Source organism: Gymnoscopelus microlampas (genome assembly GCF_963454915.1).
Source record: "Gymnoscopelus microlampas genome assembly, chromosome: 23".
Taxonomy (NCBI): domain Eukaryota; kingdom Metazoa; phylum Chordata; class Actinopteri; order Myctophiformes; family Myctophidae; genus Gymnoscopelus; species Gymnoscopelus microlampas.
In genome coordinates, this window is record NC_139960.1 from 6,265,053 (window position 1) to 6,283,087 (window position 18,035).

The 18,035-nt window shown below is 41.0% G+C and overlaps 1 protein-coding gene across 2 annotated transcripts in view; it reads right to left on the bottom strand.

Annotated features, from left to right (window-relative positions):
- The window catches only part of kiaa0930, a 504,210-nt gene that overhangs the window by 444,212 nt on the left and 41,963 nt on the right, over nt 1-18,035 (bottom strand). For both annotated transcript variants that reach the window (XR_014600168.1, XM_084049345.1), the window contains exons 3-6: nt 7,737-7,841; nt 6,373-6,450; nt 5,843-5,944; nt 2,693-2,833 (exon numbers count right to left, since the gene is read on the bottom strand). Coding sequence is in view for 1 of the 2 variants with exons in the window: in XM_084049345.1 (XP_083905471.1) it covers nt 2,693-2,833; nt 5,843-5,944; nt 6,373-6,450; nt 7,737-7,841 (426 nt within the window). In the remaining variant the exon portion in view is untranslated. The remainder of the gene's footprint in view (nt 1-2,692; nt 2,834-5,842; nt 5,945-6,372; nt 6,451-7,736; nt 7,842-18,035) is intronic.

Here is an 18,035-nt window from a genome sequence, read left to right on the forward strand (position 1 = left end):
ATAAGAGTGAATATCTGCACTACCAGGGCACACTGGTGATATATCACTGCTGTTAAACCTCAGAGTGGGGTTCAATGTCAGCTAATTGAAAGTTAGTATCCCAAATGCTGTCTAATTTACCCCAAAACAGTTAGATAGCCGCACCTGAATTGACAGGTTGTGCCAGCGCGGGAGAGCCTAGCCAAGGTTAATGGGGTTTTAATTAACCGGATGGTGTACAGATCGCATGGGATTTAAATGGCATTGGATGAACGATCGGACTAAGTGTTGGGTTAAGGCACAAACTTAGTTGTATCCCATACATCAAAGTGCTTGGTAAAAGGTGGTAAAAGGATAAACCCTCTGCCTCTGCCTATGCTGCAGACATGGCAGAAGCCATCATAACAGTTGTGAAAACTAACTGGGACAGATGTTTCATTTGTCAGCAGGTCACCAAGGAAAAACTCATTCAGCCAAGTTTATTCAACAGAGAGCACGATCGTACTGGTCATGATACCATTGCAAGAAATGTTCCATTATTTCATAAGATCAATGCTCTGCCTATCTTACTTAGTCCAACCCGACTAGATGAAGGTGATGGCATAGAAAGCACATTGACAAGAAACAGAGCAACATATCATTCAAGCTGTTCAACAACACAGAGCTGGAAAAGGCCCAAAAGAGAGCATCTACATCTGCTGAAGACACTGAAGATACCAAAGATATCCATGTCAAGAGACTAAGAAGATCTAATGTATGACCGGTCCAGTGATGTCACAACTGTGAACGAGGCCAGGCTTGATCTCTTTGCCAGAAAGCAAAGACGATATGACTTGATCCTGCCAACTCAAGCAGCACTCAAAGAGCATGCCAAACGTGCTTCTTATGAGGCTGGATACGTGTGGGGACAGGCATTGAAGCGACCTCCACAAATGCCGAGCCCATCTGACTGGGGATGGGTGGAACAGGACGAGAAGTGGAAAGTCTTCTGGACTCCACTTCCACCTATTGCGGAGAGTTGTTGGGAGTTGACCAATTGTGGGTGCACCAAGGCATGTACTGGAAGGTGTAAGTGCTTCAGATATGGACCCAGTTTCACATGCCTATGTAATTGCCCCTGCTAGAACCTATATTTGCATGTTTATTTTGCCAGAGTTATTCCCCGTTGTCCTCTGTGTTTTCAAGGGTAGGCCTATGGCTCGGCTTCCCCTCGCCACATCGGCGCATCATGTTTTACTTTGTATCTAGTCTATTACTGTGTAATTTTCAGTTGTTACTTTGTAACATTGCTTCCACTACCTTCCACTGCCATATCTAACAGTGAAGCACATTTTCAGTTTAGTTCCTTAGTATAGTTTGTCATGGTTCTGTGGCTATTGCCATTCAGTGTTAGCCATTGCTCATAATTTTGGAGCACTGTCCGTTCAGCACCACAACTGTGCTTATCAGCACCACAACTGTGTTAATTTATTCATCTTATTTTTTGTTTCCCCACCCCTTAGTATCTATTTGACACATGTAATGGCTGTTAGTTTAAAAAAAAAAGATATATATTATCCTCCCTTGTGACTGTTACCTTGTCGTGGTAAGGGAGCTTGTGTAAGCCTACCTCAGTGAACACTGAGAGCTATGCCGGTGGGAGGCAACTCCTGACAGGTTTTACCAAACTGGACAGCTTGTGGGCGAGGAGTCAGACAAAACACAGTCAAACAACCTCTCTTGACAGAGCTTTTTGAGGAACCCAATACATTTCTATGAGAAAAGGTATCATTTAAGGATCCACATGGCGCACGGCAGACATCTTGAAATTTCAAGTGGCTGTGGGCGGTTTCTTGTCAAATGACCTTTTGAGACGGCTCATGGCAATTTTCATGCTTGTATCACCAACTAAATGATTTCTTAAGCTTAACTGCTCCACTAAGGTGGTGGCCATCTTGAAAAATGGCCGCCATTTTGAAATTTCAAGTAGCTGTGGGTGACTTATTGTCAAATGACCCACAGAGACTGCTCATGCCAATTTTCATACTTGTATCACCAAATGAACCATTATATAACTTAAATGCTCCACTAAAGTGTCGGCCATCTTGAAAAATGGCCACCATCTTGAAATTTCAAGTAGCTGTGGGTGGCTTATTGTCAAGTGACCCACAGAGACTGCTCATGCCAATTTTCATGCTTGTATCACCAAATAAACCATCATATCACTTAACTGCCCACTAAGGTATCGGCCATCTTGAAAAATGGCCGCCATCTTGAAATTACAAATGGCTCAGACACTATTCTTGTCAAGTGACCCATGGAGACTGCTCATGCCAATTTTCACGCTTTTATCATCAACTGAAAGATTCTGCCAGAAAAAAGCATTTAGCCGCTCCACTACTTGTATATCTGCTATTTTTGAATAGCCCAAAGTGTAAAATAATGCTTTTTAGCTCAAATCTAAAAATGACACAGTTCCAGGTCTTAATGGGTTAAACAGATTTATACACTTTTCCCAAACGTCCACAAAATCTCAAATTGACTGACTTTTCCATGTTTTTTCACAGCTGCGTAAGAACCTTGATGAGTGGAGAGAGAGGACAGCGTTGTTTCTGTTTTGTATTCTGCCTGGGTGTTCCACACCACTTCCTGGGTGCCGTGTGTTGCGTTGCGTTGTCATGCGTTTTGCTGTGCTGTGTTGTGTTGTCTTGTGTCGTGTCGTGGTGCTACTCACGCGGTTGTCGTAGACCTTCTTGAGAGCCTCGTAGCGGATGGAGCCCTGGAAGATTACGCCCTGGAAGGTGTTACTCTTATCACTGGCCACGAGCTCCACACACACCATCTCCCCCTCCCCCACGGTCATATCACTGAAGACCTACACACACACACACACACACACACACACACACACACGTATTTACAATACTACCGTATATTCTGCTACTGCCTTGGTTCTCAAAGTGGGGTCCGGGGACCCCCAGGGGTCCTTGAGGGAGTTCCAGGGGGTCCCCGGCTAAATGATAGATTAGGCACCAAATGGACCCTTATGGGTCTGTAACTCTGAGAGTGTACAAATGGAACCAAATGGACCCTAACGGGTCCATTTGGTTCCATTTGTACACTCTCAGAGTTACATTAACATAGATTTTACAATATAAATTGCGGTCCAAGAGATAGAAAAATGCCATTAAATGGGGGTCCGTAGCCCTAATGCATGTCAAACTGGGGGTCCTGGAAATTTAAATGGTTGAGAATCACTGCTAGAGCCGTAAAAAATCTTCTCTTATGGGGGTCCCTGGCATATCTTTTCAAATGGGGGTCCGCGGGCTAATAAGTGTCAATTTAGGGGTCCTTGACATGAAAAAGTTTGAGAACCACTGTTATACCTAACCTAATTCCCTCACTACTACGTCAACTTTGCTCGTTTTTAACTACGTTTTTGCGGTGATCGATGCGATGTGAGGGTGCAGACTAGCAGACACAAACTAGGGACTCGTGGATCACCGGCCTCCACTCCCTCCTATCCAGCATCACGTTCTGGAGCTCTGCAGTGTGTGTTTGTAGGTGGTGCACCTACTTTCCCCTCCTAGCTGTACCTTGGGTTGGCTCCCACTGGGCCAGTTCGCTCGCCATCGGTTCCCGTGGCCTGCCAGCCACGTCCTTCTCTCTCCTGACCTTATCCGAGTATTCTTGTGTAAACAAACAGCATCCAAGGCCTTTTCGTGTTGTACTGTGACTAGCTAAACCTAACAATCAATCCTCAATTAATCAATTCATTAAGATGATTAAGATGTTGCCTGTCTTAGCAGCCGTGTCAGAGCCAAATGTCCTCACAATGACTCTCACACACACACACAGTAATTCTTTATTTGAACCCACAAATTAATATTAATTTACAGGGAAACAAATTTAATTTACACACACACACACACACACACACACACACACACACACACACACACACACACACACACACACACACACACACACACACACACACACACACACACACACACACACACACACACACACACACCTCTCTCTCTCAGCGTGGGCCAAACAAAGCTGTTTACTCTCTGGACAAAACCCCAGAAAGTTCCATTGATTTGTTCCCTGGACAGAGAAGCTGGTCTCATTCTCCCTGGCTTTAACTGGCTAATAAACACAGCCTGCGTTCTGTGCAGGCTCTTGTGTTTAAACGGAGTGAAAAAGCATGAAGTAACGGGTCATTACGCCCGAGGCGGCCGTGCACTAGTCGATCGCCCCTGCTCTCGAGGGGGAGTCACGGCAGAACGTGACTGCAGCCAATCAGTGACGGTCTGTTAGTGGTGTCTGATTGGACGGAACCAGTGGTGGAAGAAGTACTCATATGTTTTACTTGAGTAAAAGTAGCAATACCACAATGTAGAAATACTCTGTTAAAAGTAAAAGGCCTGTGTTCAAAATGTTACTTGAGTAAAAGTGCTAAAGAATTGGCACCAAAAGTAAAAGTACTAAAACGTATAAAATAAATAATAATAAATAAAACGTTGTGAGCTTGCAGATCGGCTATTTTCAAATAGCCTATGTATAAAATAGGGCTAAAGTGGTTAATGTATGTTTTATAATGTAATTAAGTAAAAGTACAATATCTGCCTCTGAGATGTAGTGGAGTAGAAGTAAAAGTATCGGAAATTGGAAATACTCAAGTCAAGTAAAAAATACCTCAAAATTGTACTTAAGTACAGTACATGAGTACATGTACTTAGTTACTTTCCACCACTGCCAATCAGTGACGGTCTGTTAGCGGTGTGTGATTGGACGGAAGCGTACGGGCTTTATTAGGCAGCAGGATGTACACAACGACAAAAGAAAGCAGCAGCTGTTCAGAAGGAGGGCACCGAGTGAAAAGACATTTTGTTGGCTACGGCGGATCATCACAATAACAAACAAGGCTTACAGCAGTTATTACCTGGGTCCCCGAGATTTGTTTATCACTGTTGTCGGGCAGAAACCTCATATCTACAATATTTAAACTTTTTTTTCTTCATAACTTAACCCATTAAGACCTGGAACTGTGTCATTTTTAGATTTGAGCTAAAAAGCATTATTTTACACTTTGGGCTATTCAAAAATAGCAGATATACAAGCTCATAGCGCGGCACCGAGTGCCGCGCTACGAGCTTGTAGATCTGCTATTTTTGAAAATGTGTGAAAATGTTGCAAATCTTTGAATATATATATTTTTAAAGCGAACATTTTTAACTCAAATCTTTGCTTCTGGGGGTCCCTGGAACAACATATTTTGATGGGGGTCCGCGGCCAAATACATATAATTTTGGGGGTCCTTGACATGAAAAAGATTGAGCACCACTGATGTAGAATCGGCTTCAGGTCTCAATGGGTTAACCCACCCTAACTATTAGGAGTAGTGGTCACCATTAATACAGCGCTCAGGGAGCAGTCAGGTTATAATTGTGTTGCTCAGGGACACTAGACGAAACTAGGGACCTTCTGTTTCCCAGACGGTCTCTCTACCCACTCCGCTACAGTATGGCCATACAAGCAGGAACAAGCAGTTCTGCTACAATGCTAGTGTGGCAAGGTCCATGTGTTGCTGATAACAGCAAGACATCCCAACGAGAACAATAACACTGGATGTAATAGCAAGAAAAGTAAAACATGGAAAATGAAACAATCAATTGTAATAATAATGCCACTTAAGCAGCAGTGAGGGGGGGGGGGTAGCTTGGTGTCTAGTGTGATAGGTGATTGAGGGAATTGAAACGTGATGTTGTGATGTTGAGAGGATATTTTGCATTGTTATTATCACCATAGCAACACAAAACTTGCCTTGTCGGTTTATCATGTAATTATTTGACACAAACACACATTTGCTACCTACCTCCTCAAAGTTGTCGATCATGAAGAAGATGTTTGGGTAGCTCATTTTAGACTCCTCCCCTTTGCTGTCCATGGCGTGTTTGCTGGGAGATGCAAAGACTTCCTGTGAGACAGGAAGACAGACTTTCAATGAGGCTAATTAAATTACATTGTCACCGTTGGGTCTTGGGTGGTAACCTTGTATGTTCAAAACCGCTCCTTTTTTATTTTCATTAAAAAAATAGAAAAAAGCCGATCTACAAGCTCAGCTTGCCAATTGTGGGCATATCAACATAGGAGAACATTTTTTTTTTTGCTTAAATAGCTCATCTCCAAGCTCACACAACGCGTTGTGAGATTGGAGATTTACCACTTTTGCTGTGCGACACCGTTATAAAACTAAGTATAATTAAGTGATATAATTAAGTTTAACACTGCAACTCAATATGTCAGGCCTGAAACTAATTAGAGTGTTGTACTAATCTAATGGCAGCCTCTCTCACATCATTAACCACGTAACCCTCTATTCTTAGCAAAAACAGATGTTAGTACCTGACATTTCTTCTTGTGTACGTGTATGTCTCCAGCATCTGAGCGCGTGCAGACAGCACAGGTCACCACATAGTCCAGCTGGAAAACAGCAGTGTTTACAATCAATCAATCAATCAGTCCATCGAGCTAATCCAGTGGTTCTCAAACCTTTTCGTGCCAAGGACCCCTACATTGATATTTAAGTGGCCGCGGACCCCCACCTGAAATGTGTTGTGCCAGGGACCCCCAGAAGCAAAGATTTGTGTTAAAAATGTTTGCCTTTTTTAAAAAAAAGTTCAAAGATTTGCACACATTTTCAAGATTTTTTTCTAAAATAGCAGATCTACAAGCTCGTAGCGCGGCACTCGGTGCAGCGCTACGAGCTTGTAGATCTGCTATTTTTGAATGGCCAAAGTATAACATATGGATAAAGGGGTTACACTTATCGTGACGCTTTATTAACTAATTTAGCTGGGGACCCCCTGGTATCCCCCCAAGGACCCCTGGGGGTCCCCGGACCCCACTTTGAGAACCAATGATCTAATCTAACTATCTAATCTACCTACAGTATCAAATATACCCGTCTGTCTGTCTGTCTGTCTGTCTCCATGCCTAGCTACCCCTCCATCCATTTACTATGCATCCAAATAATGCATGGGGGGAGATTACGAAGACTTATTAGAGTAAGGATTACAACTAGGAAAAGATTCAGGTTCGAGTTCGGTTTAGGCCTGATTATGATCAGGCATTTAGGAGTTGGTTTATTAAGGTAAGGGTTAAGGATTTTTGAAGTTAGGATTAGTGTTAGGTGTGTTTGTGTTTCAAATATTTTTATTGTGAAGCACAGGTTATAGTTGTACATTTAGCTTCCTTTTTTTTAAAACAAAAACAAACAGACATAAACACAAAACAGACAGGTAACATGAAAAAAAACAAAAAAAAAAAAAAACTTAAGCAAAAAACAAAGGGACCCTCCCGCCTCCCCTCCCCAGAAGAGCTGCCCCAGATTACGTGCGACACGGGTCATCCACAAGGATTAGCCTTTCAACCTTTAAGAAAGGAGACTAAAGGCTTCCAAATCTTTTCAAAATCTTTCAGTTTATCTTTGAGTATATATCTGATTCTTTCTAAATGTAAGGACTTGATTGTGGGGGTCTCTTTCTTCTTCCAAAATAAAAGTATCAATTTTTTTGCAGCAATAAGGCCATATGAAAGAAGGCGTTGTTGAGGTAGTTGTAGTTTCTTCATCCCTTCTGATGTTAGGTGTGTTTGTGATTAAAGTTAAGGTTAGGTCCAGTAGGTAAAATGGACATTTCCTCTCCGCAAAGTGAGTAAGACAAACGTCTGTGTCCACGCAAGTGTGTGTGCGCGTGTGAACCCAGTACCTTCTGTAGAATGAGGTTCAGGTAGACGCTCTCCTCCCAGTCGATGTCGGGGTCTCCCAGGCCCGGCAGTTTCTTGGAGTCTCTCCTGTACACCTCCACCTCCACCTGAGAGCCACACAGCAAAACACACAACAAGCACCGTCAGCAGTCCGTTCACATCTCACATGTAGGGCACTGGTTCTCAAACTTTTACATTTCAAGGTCCCCTTTAACTCTGGTCTCCCTTAACTCTGACAGTATACAAATGGAACCAAACCTAAGGGGTCCATTTGGTTCCATTTGTATACTGTCAGAGTTACATACTTGTAAGGGTCAATTTAAACTCCCCTAAAGGAACCCAAAGAGTCCCTGAAATCCACTTTGAGAACCACTGGTGTAGGGCTATCAAAATTATATAATTTTAATTGACGATTGTGTTTTTGGCATTGAATATAAATAAAAATTACATTTCTGTTTGGCTTTTAGGCTTTGTTGTTAACAAAAAGTCCACAGTGCAAATATGACAAATAAATAAAATGTACAAAGAAAACACAGGTTCTTTTTAAAATTATCCTGCAAAGTAACAGCTTTTTGGACGTGTGAGGTTTTCACAGACAGCGATGATATGACGTAGCACAGCCCCTGCAACTAACTGGGATCCACCTTAGAAGACTGAAGCAGCCTTTCCCACTTCCCCTGGGACAGATGCTGTTTGTGCTGGTGCTCATGCACTCACACATCTGATCATCCATGCACACACGCATGCAGCCTTTATCCGTACCTCTGTGTGTGTGTGTGTGTGTGTGTGTGTGTGTGTGTGTGTGTGTGTGTGTGTGTGTGTGTGTGTGTGTGTGTGTGTGTGTGTGTGTGTGTGTGTGTGTGTGTGTGTGTGTGTGTGTGTGTGTGTGTGTGTGTGTGTGTGAATGACACACACAATGATCTCATTTTATGGAAATGATATTGGGAACTCCAACGACAAAACCCTTCAATCCTGTGAATATTTTGATCACAAAATGCCATTTAATGTTTCTGTGCGTGTGCATGTATGTGTGTGTGTGCGTGCGCGTGTGTGAAAGAGATTCCATCATCAGTCCAAGCTTCAGTTGTCTTCTAAGGGACCACCTGGATCAGAGTATTTCCATGTCTTGGTACTTTAAGGTTTTAAACAGCTGAATTAGAGTGCAAACAGTCAACCAAACTAATGGTTTTAATCAATTTATTAAAATAATTATCTGAATATGTTTTCGGGGTAAAATGTTCAACATTTTCTTACTCTGCGCCTCGTTTGTTTGTTTGCAAGTATTGGTTTGAGGACAGCATGGGGCACATCAGCTAACAGCATGGGAAGTACTCAGCTGAAACCCACTTCCATTCATATACAGTAGTTTACTTATCGTCATGGGGTGGAAAACCAATTTGGTTTACACCCCATGACGATAAGTAAGCAATTATGAATAGAGGGTCCATTTGGTTTCATGTGAATGCTCTCGTGTTACAAAAATATAAATGATGGTAATACATTTTCAGAGGTTAAAATAATTGTTAAATATCTCTATATTCTGATAGTAATCATTGCTATAGTGTGTTTGTTCGGTAACAGGGATCTGAAAATACATTTTCAGGCCAGGATCCCAATTTCATCCAATCGGACGAGATAACTCATACAGGATGAACAAGTAAAAGTGAAAAAAAAGCAGACACATTTGGTCACTGGAACACTAGAAAATGAATGCTTTCCTAACTGGATGAAATTGGTCATCAGACCCCTGTTACTGAACAAACACTCTATAGCAATGATTGCCATCAGACTAGTAGAGATTTAACTTTCAACACATTTTGTTTTTAACCAAAAACAGAAGGAATACTGTGTACACTACAGTGCCTTTAACCCAGTTAGACCGGGAAGGCATCTGTCCGTGTCATTTTGAGGTTTCTTTGGCTATTCAAAAATAGCAGATATACAAGCTCATAGCGCGGCACCGAGTGTCGCGCTATGAGTTTGTAGATCTGCTATTAAAAAATAAATAAAAATGTGAAAACGTGTCTTTGAATGTATATTAAAAATGTTTACACGAATCTTTACTTCTGGCCTGGGGGTCCATGGAATAAAATATAAGCTTGTAGATCTGCTATTTCTGAATAGCCAAAGTATAAAATAATGGTTTAAGTGGTTACACAGATGTGTTCCCAGTTTAAATGGGTTAAACACTGTGGGTTTTACTGTGTATCGATTCATCCCAGCTGATATTTATTCAAAATGAAAATTGATCGCTTCAAAAAGCACCACTTTATTTGTGCTTCCCAAATAAAGAGGTACAGACAGCATAATGTTCACAATGAGCCTGTATGTCGTCACTGTCTAGCAGAAACCTTGTATATCCAAAACAACTACTTTTCGGGAAATGGAAAAAAAGAACCTGTGTTCCAGTGGATCCAATGTAGTCATTATTTTAGCCATGTTGTTAATACTTTTCATTGGTTCAATATTTATAAAACCCACACACATTTTAATAGCAGATCTACAAGCTCACAACAGGGCGCATCGCGACACGTTGCGAGCTTGTAGATCTGCTATCTTTTTCTACTTTTGTGTGACACTGTCGTATGATGAAGTAAGGCATTCATTTACACACAAAACAAATACATAAAAAGGTGAAATATGGAGATACAAGGTTTCTGCCAGACAGAAACGCTGTGTTAGTGGAGAGGACAAAGCATGATGACATTGCTTCAGGGCAAAACCGCAAAGTAACAACCTTGGCTCTGTTGGTACAGCTCTCTGTGGCTCTCTGCCAGGGATTTATCACGCACAAATAACAATGCACATATCGCCGCTGTCCGATGGAAACCTTGTATGTCCACCGTTACTTTTCAGGATATGGAGAAAAACAAAAGACCTGCGTTCCACTTGATCCAATGTACTGTAGTTGTTAATAAGTGACAAAGCTTTCACTTTCAAAATGTTTCTATAAACGCTGCAGAGCTCAAGACACTGATGATGCTAGATAGGAGGCAGCAATTCAGGAGTCCTGAGCTGGAAGAAATTGCAGATTGAGGCTTTCTTCTTTTTTTTTAACCCATTGAGACCTGAAGCCGATTCTACATGTCTCCTAAATCTCAACAGTATTCTGAAAAACGTATGTTTCTATATCAGTGGTTCTCAATCTTTTTCATGTGAAGGACCCCCAAAATGATATGTATTTGGCCGCGGACCCCCATCAAAATATTTTGTTCCAGGGACCCCCCAGAAGCAAAGATTTGAGTTACAAATGTTTCTATAATAGCGAATATAGCCAATCTATACTCACAACGCGTTGTGATGTAATGCGTTATTGTGTTGTGACCTTGTAGGTTGTCTAGTAGGGCATTACTTAATAAATGTACAGGAAAAATATATATACACACACACAAACACACAGATCCAAGGTTTCTGCGCGACACAACAACGCATTCACCCACTCATGCAGTATTATGCAGTATTACACCAGGTCACTACAGATGGATAGGATGGCCCCCTGAGCACTGTGTTTCTCGCCATCATGCGTTTCATTAACGAGCAGAATTAACAAGTAGAATTAACGAGTAGAGGGGGAGACGCAACGTTAGAGGCAACTAACCACTGACCTGGCTGAGGCATTGTGCGCCGTATCCATGGTAACCCAAGGAAGGGAGGAGTTGGAGGGACTTGCTCCGCCACGTTTATGATACACGGCCTATTAACGTATACATTTATGTCCTTGCCCCGTTATTTTTCTTATTTTCTTCTTCTTTTTTGATAGTCAATCATTTGTTGTCCCTTTTTCTCCCAATAGGCTCTGTGCACAGCAGCCACATTGGAGAGAAATATTGGGCCTCTTCCTTACTTCCTTCACAGGTCTTACCAGTGATACTAATGAAGGCTCTGTTCCATTCTGGTCAAAGTCAGGGTGCTGCTATTGTGCATGCTATTGGTCCCGGCACCTTCATGGTCCAGGCACCTGCACGTGTTTTATTGTTTTGCAGAATACAATACAATAAAAAACAATAAAACACGTGCAGACCACTCAAGTGCTCCAGTATATTTTATTTGGGTAGTCTCTCCTGAAGTGTCCAGGTACTATTATTTTCTCCTTCATTAGTATAATTGGTAAGACCTGTGAAGAAAGTAAGGGACAGGCCAAGTTTCTTTCCAATATGGCTGCTGTGTGCACTCCCTTAAAGGAGCATTTCACCCCTGGAAGAAACTGCAATCACTCAATGGTAATAGTATTTGTAGTAGATAACAGTAGCACAATTTAAAATTTGCACCCTATGGCCATAAAAATAATGAAATCTGTGTGTTTGACTAGGTTTTGACTGGACTGCTTATTACTACAATGACCATAATGCTTTTGGTTTACTGCCCCTCCTTGTGGCAGGGGAGATTCTGTGTGGGTGTGATCTCCAACAACAACCTTGAAACAGCATGGTAGTGTTGCCATGTCTGCTTATTATAAGCGGCTTCTTTCTAAAATGTAGTTGATATTTGGGCTTGTTTCCAAATGTTTTGATTGTTGTTTAAACCAGTGGTTCTCAAACATGTTCATGTATTTTTCCACAGTCCCCCATCTGAAATTATAATTTGTGCCAGGGAGCCCCTAACAGATATTTGTCAAAAATATTCCACATTTTGCACTTTTTCCCCCTCAAGATGTTTTTGTAAATAGCAGATCTACAAGCTCACAATGGGCAGCGAAGCGTTGTGAGCTTGTAGATCGGCAATTTTCAAATATATAATATCCCATGTACATGTCTAGGTAAAGTTGGCCTAGTTATCCTCTTTTGGGTTTGTTTTCTTAGACCTGGTTGCTTATTTCTCTCACAATATCTGGCAACACTGACTGAAGAACGTCAACCTAGCACATGTTCATCTAGTTACATATATGTCCAAGGATTCGTTAGTGATGTCATATCACTGTCAAATCCTTGCTATCTTCATGCAGTTCTACTTCCGTGTCGCATAGTAGTGACATCACTGTCGAATCCTTGGTATTTTTATCCTAGCCTTTCGCGACGGTTTGTTTACCAGCTGCCTCTCCACGCTGTCTTTTTTTTTTCACGCTTGAGCTTATGAAACACTACACAGGATTATTATTTCATGTCAACATTCAAGTACAACTATCAGAAGATAACTCAGGTAAAGTAAAGTCTCACTCTGCAACGGGGGGCGCAGCTAATGGGAGTGACTGTGTGGGGACACCCCATTGGGGCGGTCTTTGGAGCTGGTCTGTGTGAGACGCGTCGAGACAACATGTAGTGCGGAAAAGGAATGACATAACATTTCGTGACGTAAATAACGTCACGAGAAGGTAGAAGATTACTAGATATCTCAAAACACAGATCATACACAAAAATAATAATAATTGAGTCCTAAACTTCATTACCATTGGGTCATTTTCTTCCAGGGGTGAAATGTCCCTTTAACCTGGAACGCATCTGTGTCACTTTAGATTTCTTTGGCTATTCAAAAATAGCAGATCTACAAGCTCATAGCGCGGCACCGAGTGCTGCGCTATGAGCTTGTAGATCTGCTATTTTTGAAAAATCTTGATGGATTTTTTTATTTTTATTTAATTTTTTTCAAAAAACTGTTAGGATTCAGAAAACATTTTTAAGAATCGCCTCAGGTCTTAATGGGTTAAACAATAGATTCACCTACCCTAGGTGTAAATGTATAAGACTTGGCATTTGTGCCGGTAGCTAAGCTATGAGGATTTACAACGAGACACATGTTGGTCACTCAGCCAGGTCAACTGTCATATAACTTGGAATAAAAGATGTTCCAAGGATTTGCTGACTTCTAATGACACTTTAGGGTGTGGTTATTGTACTGATTGAACTGTGGACACTGTCACTTTTATTTTATTTTCGTTGCACTAGAGTTCTCAAATTCTGCCAAAACCCAACCCTACCCGACCCTTGTCTAATTATGCTAATTAGCCGGGCCGAGTGCGTTTTTCTTTTCGTGTGTATGAGCTGCTATGGCTGGACGATATGACTTCAAATCAATGTCACGATTATTTAAAACTTCAGCCTCGATTTTGATTAACCCATTGAGACCTGAACCCGATTCTACATGTCTCCTAAATCTCAACAGTTTTCTGAAAAACGTATGTTTCTACATCAGTGGTGCTCAATCTTTTTCATGTCAAGGACCCCCAGAATTATATGTATTTTACCGCGGACCCCCATCAAAATATGTTGTTCCAGGGACCCCCAGAAGCAAAGATTTGAGTTAAAAATGTTCGCTTTAAAAATATATATTATTCAAAGATTTGCACACATTTTCACGATTTTTCAAAAATAGCAGATCTACAAGCTCGTAGCGCGGCACTCGGTGCCGCGCTATGAGCTTGTATATCTGCTATTTTTGAATAGCCAAAGTGTAAAATAAAGCTTTTTAGCTCAAATCTAAAAATGACACAGTTCCAGGTCTTAATGGGTTAATGAACAATTATAAAAGCAAAGGAATAAACTATAGTGCAAATATAGCCAATCTAAAAAACGGTTTCTATACATTTTTCGATGAACTGCCAGTGTTCCCGCTGCACCAAGGAGCTATCAGCTCCTGTCTCGCTCTCTCTGCATGACTCTTCACTTTGTATAGTCATCTTTGTCATCTTTGTGTGAAGAGACACTTCTGTAAGCAACGCACGCATGTGCCCTCATGTGTCACCATGGCAACTGTTAGCAAGCTCTTAACGCTCTTCTGAGTGATGTGAAACCTTGCTTGTAACACAGACGTTTGTATTTACTATACTAGTGAGGACATACACGTTACAGGAAATAACCCCTTAAACCTATAACCTCTAAATGTCTAATATTAACCTGAATCTTTTCCCAATTGTAAACCGAACTCTAAAATCGTATTATTATTATTTATAATATATATATTTTTTACCATAAATCTATTTCTCTTGTGAGGATCAGTAATGGTCCTCACAATATCTGTTTCTCTAATCCTACTACTATACTTTTGTCCTCACAAGTAGTAACACACACACACACACACACACACACACACACACACACGCACACGCACACGCACACGCACACGCACACGCACACGCACACACACACACACACACACACACACACGCACACGCACACGCACACGCACACGCACACACACACACGGCTGACAACTTGCATTTGTGAAGACATCTTTTCAACACATACTGTACTGTAGGAGAGGAAGCCTGGCTGCACAAGTGGTTCTAATCTGGTTACACTTTGGAGCGCTGTGGTTTTGCGAAGAGCGGCTAAAATCAGGACCCCAGCCTGTATGTTTAATAACAATAACATTCATCTTCTTCTAACTCAGTGTTTCCCAAATCACAACTTGCATATCGGCAGTGGTGTAAAGTAACTAAGTACATTTACTCAAGTACTGTACTTAAGTACAATTCTGAGGTACATGTATTTGTACTTTACTTGAGTATTTCCAATTTCCAATACTTTTACTTCTACTCCACTACATCTCAGAGGCAAATATTGTACTTTTACTCCACTACAATTATTTGAACACTTTAGTTACTAGTTACTTTTCAGATATAAATTATGATATAATGAAACATACATTAACCACTTTAAACCTATGTTATACCTAGGCTATTTGAAAATAGCAGATCTACAAGCTCACAACGCGTCGCATCGCGACGCGTTGTGAGCTTGTAGATCTGCTATTTTCAAATATTTTGTACTTTTACTCAAGTCAATTTTGAATTCCGGACTTTTTCTTGTAACAGAGTACTTTTACATTGCAGTATTGATACTTTTACTTAAGTAAAACATTTGAGTACTTTTTCCACCTCTGTATATCGGCTATTGTCTCTAGTTTGGGTCCCAGGGGAGATATCACATTTCCATTTTGGGTCCTCGAGCCAAAAGGTTTGGGATCCACTGTTCTAATTAAGCTGTTCTTTGACCACCATCTTGTCAGAAGAGCTCCTCCGCACCACCCATTAGTGGCTCATTATCTACTGGCTTAGATGATTAACAGCACTGTCTCTGGCTGCTGCCAGGGTGGAGAGTGAGGCCGAGGCAGGCAGGGCCGTAAAAAACCTCCACGGTTATTCCATGTAGCTTGTTTCTTTAACCCATGAAGACCTGAGGCGATTCTTAAAAAAAAATCTAAATCTCAACAGTTTTTTGAAAAAAAATATTTTTTCGAGATTTTTCAAAAATAGCAGATCTACAAACTCATAGCGCGGCACTCGGTGCCACGCTATGAGCTTGTACATCTGCTATTTTTGAATAGCCCAAAGAAATCTTAAAATGAGACGCAGATGCGTCCCCGGTCTTAATGGGTTAACAGGCCAGAGGAAATGGAAATGAATGCCAGGAAGCACATTCTTTCCAAAACTTGAGTGAGTGAGTGAGTGAGTGAGTGAGTGAGTGAGTGAGTGAGTGAGAGAGAGTGAGCGCTGAGGGCATGGCCTTTCTTCACAGTTATTTTAATTGGACGATGAGTCATCATCAGCATGTCATCCAATGAATGTACAGCGTGACATCTGAAGCTGATGTTCTCTTGGATTTATTGAAGCCAAAACAAAACAACAGCAGCAGCAGCGAGACTCTTTGATCACACGGACAACGTGATGCTTGTGGAGCAAATGAAAGCCATTCAAATGAGCCTGGGGTTGTGTACCAGACAGTCCAGGACACCATGTTCATAACGACAATACAACTATTATTATTACTATCATATTTCAAGTTTTTATGTTTTTTTTCGTGAATGAATGCCCTGCTTCATCATACAAATAGTGTCACTCAAAAGCAGTGAAAATAGCAGATCTACAAGCTCATAACGTGCCATTTTCACTACTTTAAAATGTTTTTAAAATAATAATGCAAAAAGGTACGGTTTTGAACATACAGTACTGTACACGGTTTCCACCCGACGGCAAAGATAATATCTCCCATGTAGCGAAAAAAGCCTCCCTCAGAATATTTGACTTGATTTCAAATGTAAAATATATGTTTTTATTTGCTTTCATTTGTAGTTCTATAAGTCTAATTGCAAGAAAGACTACGTCTCCATAATCTAATCCAAACCGACTCTCTCATGTGTTAACCCATTAAGACTTGGAACGAATCTGTGTCACTTTTAGATTTCTTTGGCTATTAAAAAATAGCAGATATACAAGCTCATAGCGTGGCACCGAGTGCCGCGCTATGAGCTTGTAGATCTGCTATTTTTGAAAAATCTTGAAAAAAAAATGTTTTGATTTTTTTCAAAAAACTGTTAGGATTTAGATTTTTTTAAAGAATCGCCTCAGGTCTTAAAGGGTTAAGCCCCTTCTGCTGTGACCTTCTGCTGTGAATTGGCTAAATGTGAACTTGTGCTGCTCTGTAGAGGTCAAAAGGTCAGCATCTGCAGTACAACAGCAGCAGCAGCAAGCGCACGATTTCTTCCCACGGAGAAAGACATGGGGTCCATCAAACAGTGTGTACCTTGTGTAACAAGGTACACACTCATATTTGATACAGTCTGTTTCAGGCATTAATTCGGCGGCGGTAACATTAGCGTTGTCTCGCCGTCAGTTGATGCTTCATATCCATACGAGTTTATTTTTGGAACACAGTTCTTACAGTATATGCCGTGATATTAAACACGTCTATGGGAATTCAAACATTACGTCGGACTTCGGTGCTGGACTGAACCCCCCGACCTCCCAGTCTACAGGGTGAACAAAGCATCTTATACAGTACTTCCTGTGAGAGGTGGCGGGTAGCCCATGCACTGGCATAGTGCCCACTCACACTGAGCAACCATATGCCACCTCAGACATCCCACATCAAACATCTGATCTCTAGAATGAATGGATTTTTTTCCACTTCCTTTTAATTTGTGCTTATTCATTTAGATCATCCTAAATTGTGAGAGTGAAGTGGTAAGCTACCCTCCCCTTAATGGGAAAATGACAATGTTTTACAGACAAAGCATAAAATAGGGCATAATCTGTTAAGGTATGTTTTGTATTAATAATCTAAATCTACAAAATAATTTTTAACTAAAATGTAAAAGAAAAAAACATTGCAGTGTAGTCAAAAGATCTATATTTGCCTCTGAGATGTAGTGGAATAGAAGTATAAAGTATTAAAAATGTAAAGATTCAAGTAAATTAAAGGACCTAAAATTGTAGGCTACATAAGGTAGGGTAAGTGATATATATATATACATTCTGATAATCATAATCAGTAATCATTGCTACAGAGCGTTTGTTCGGTCACAGGGGTCTCTCCCCTGTGACCGAACAAACAAGCCAATCAGGAGAGAGCACTGAAAATGCATTTTAT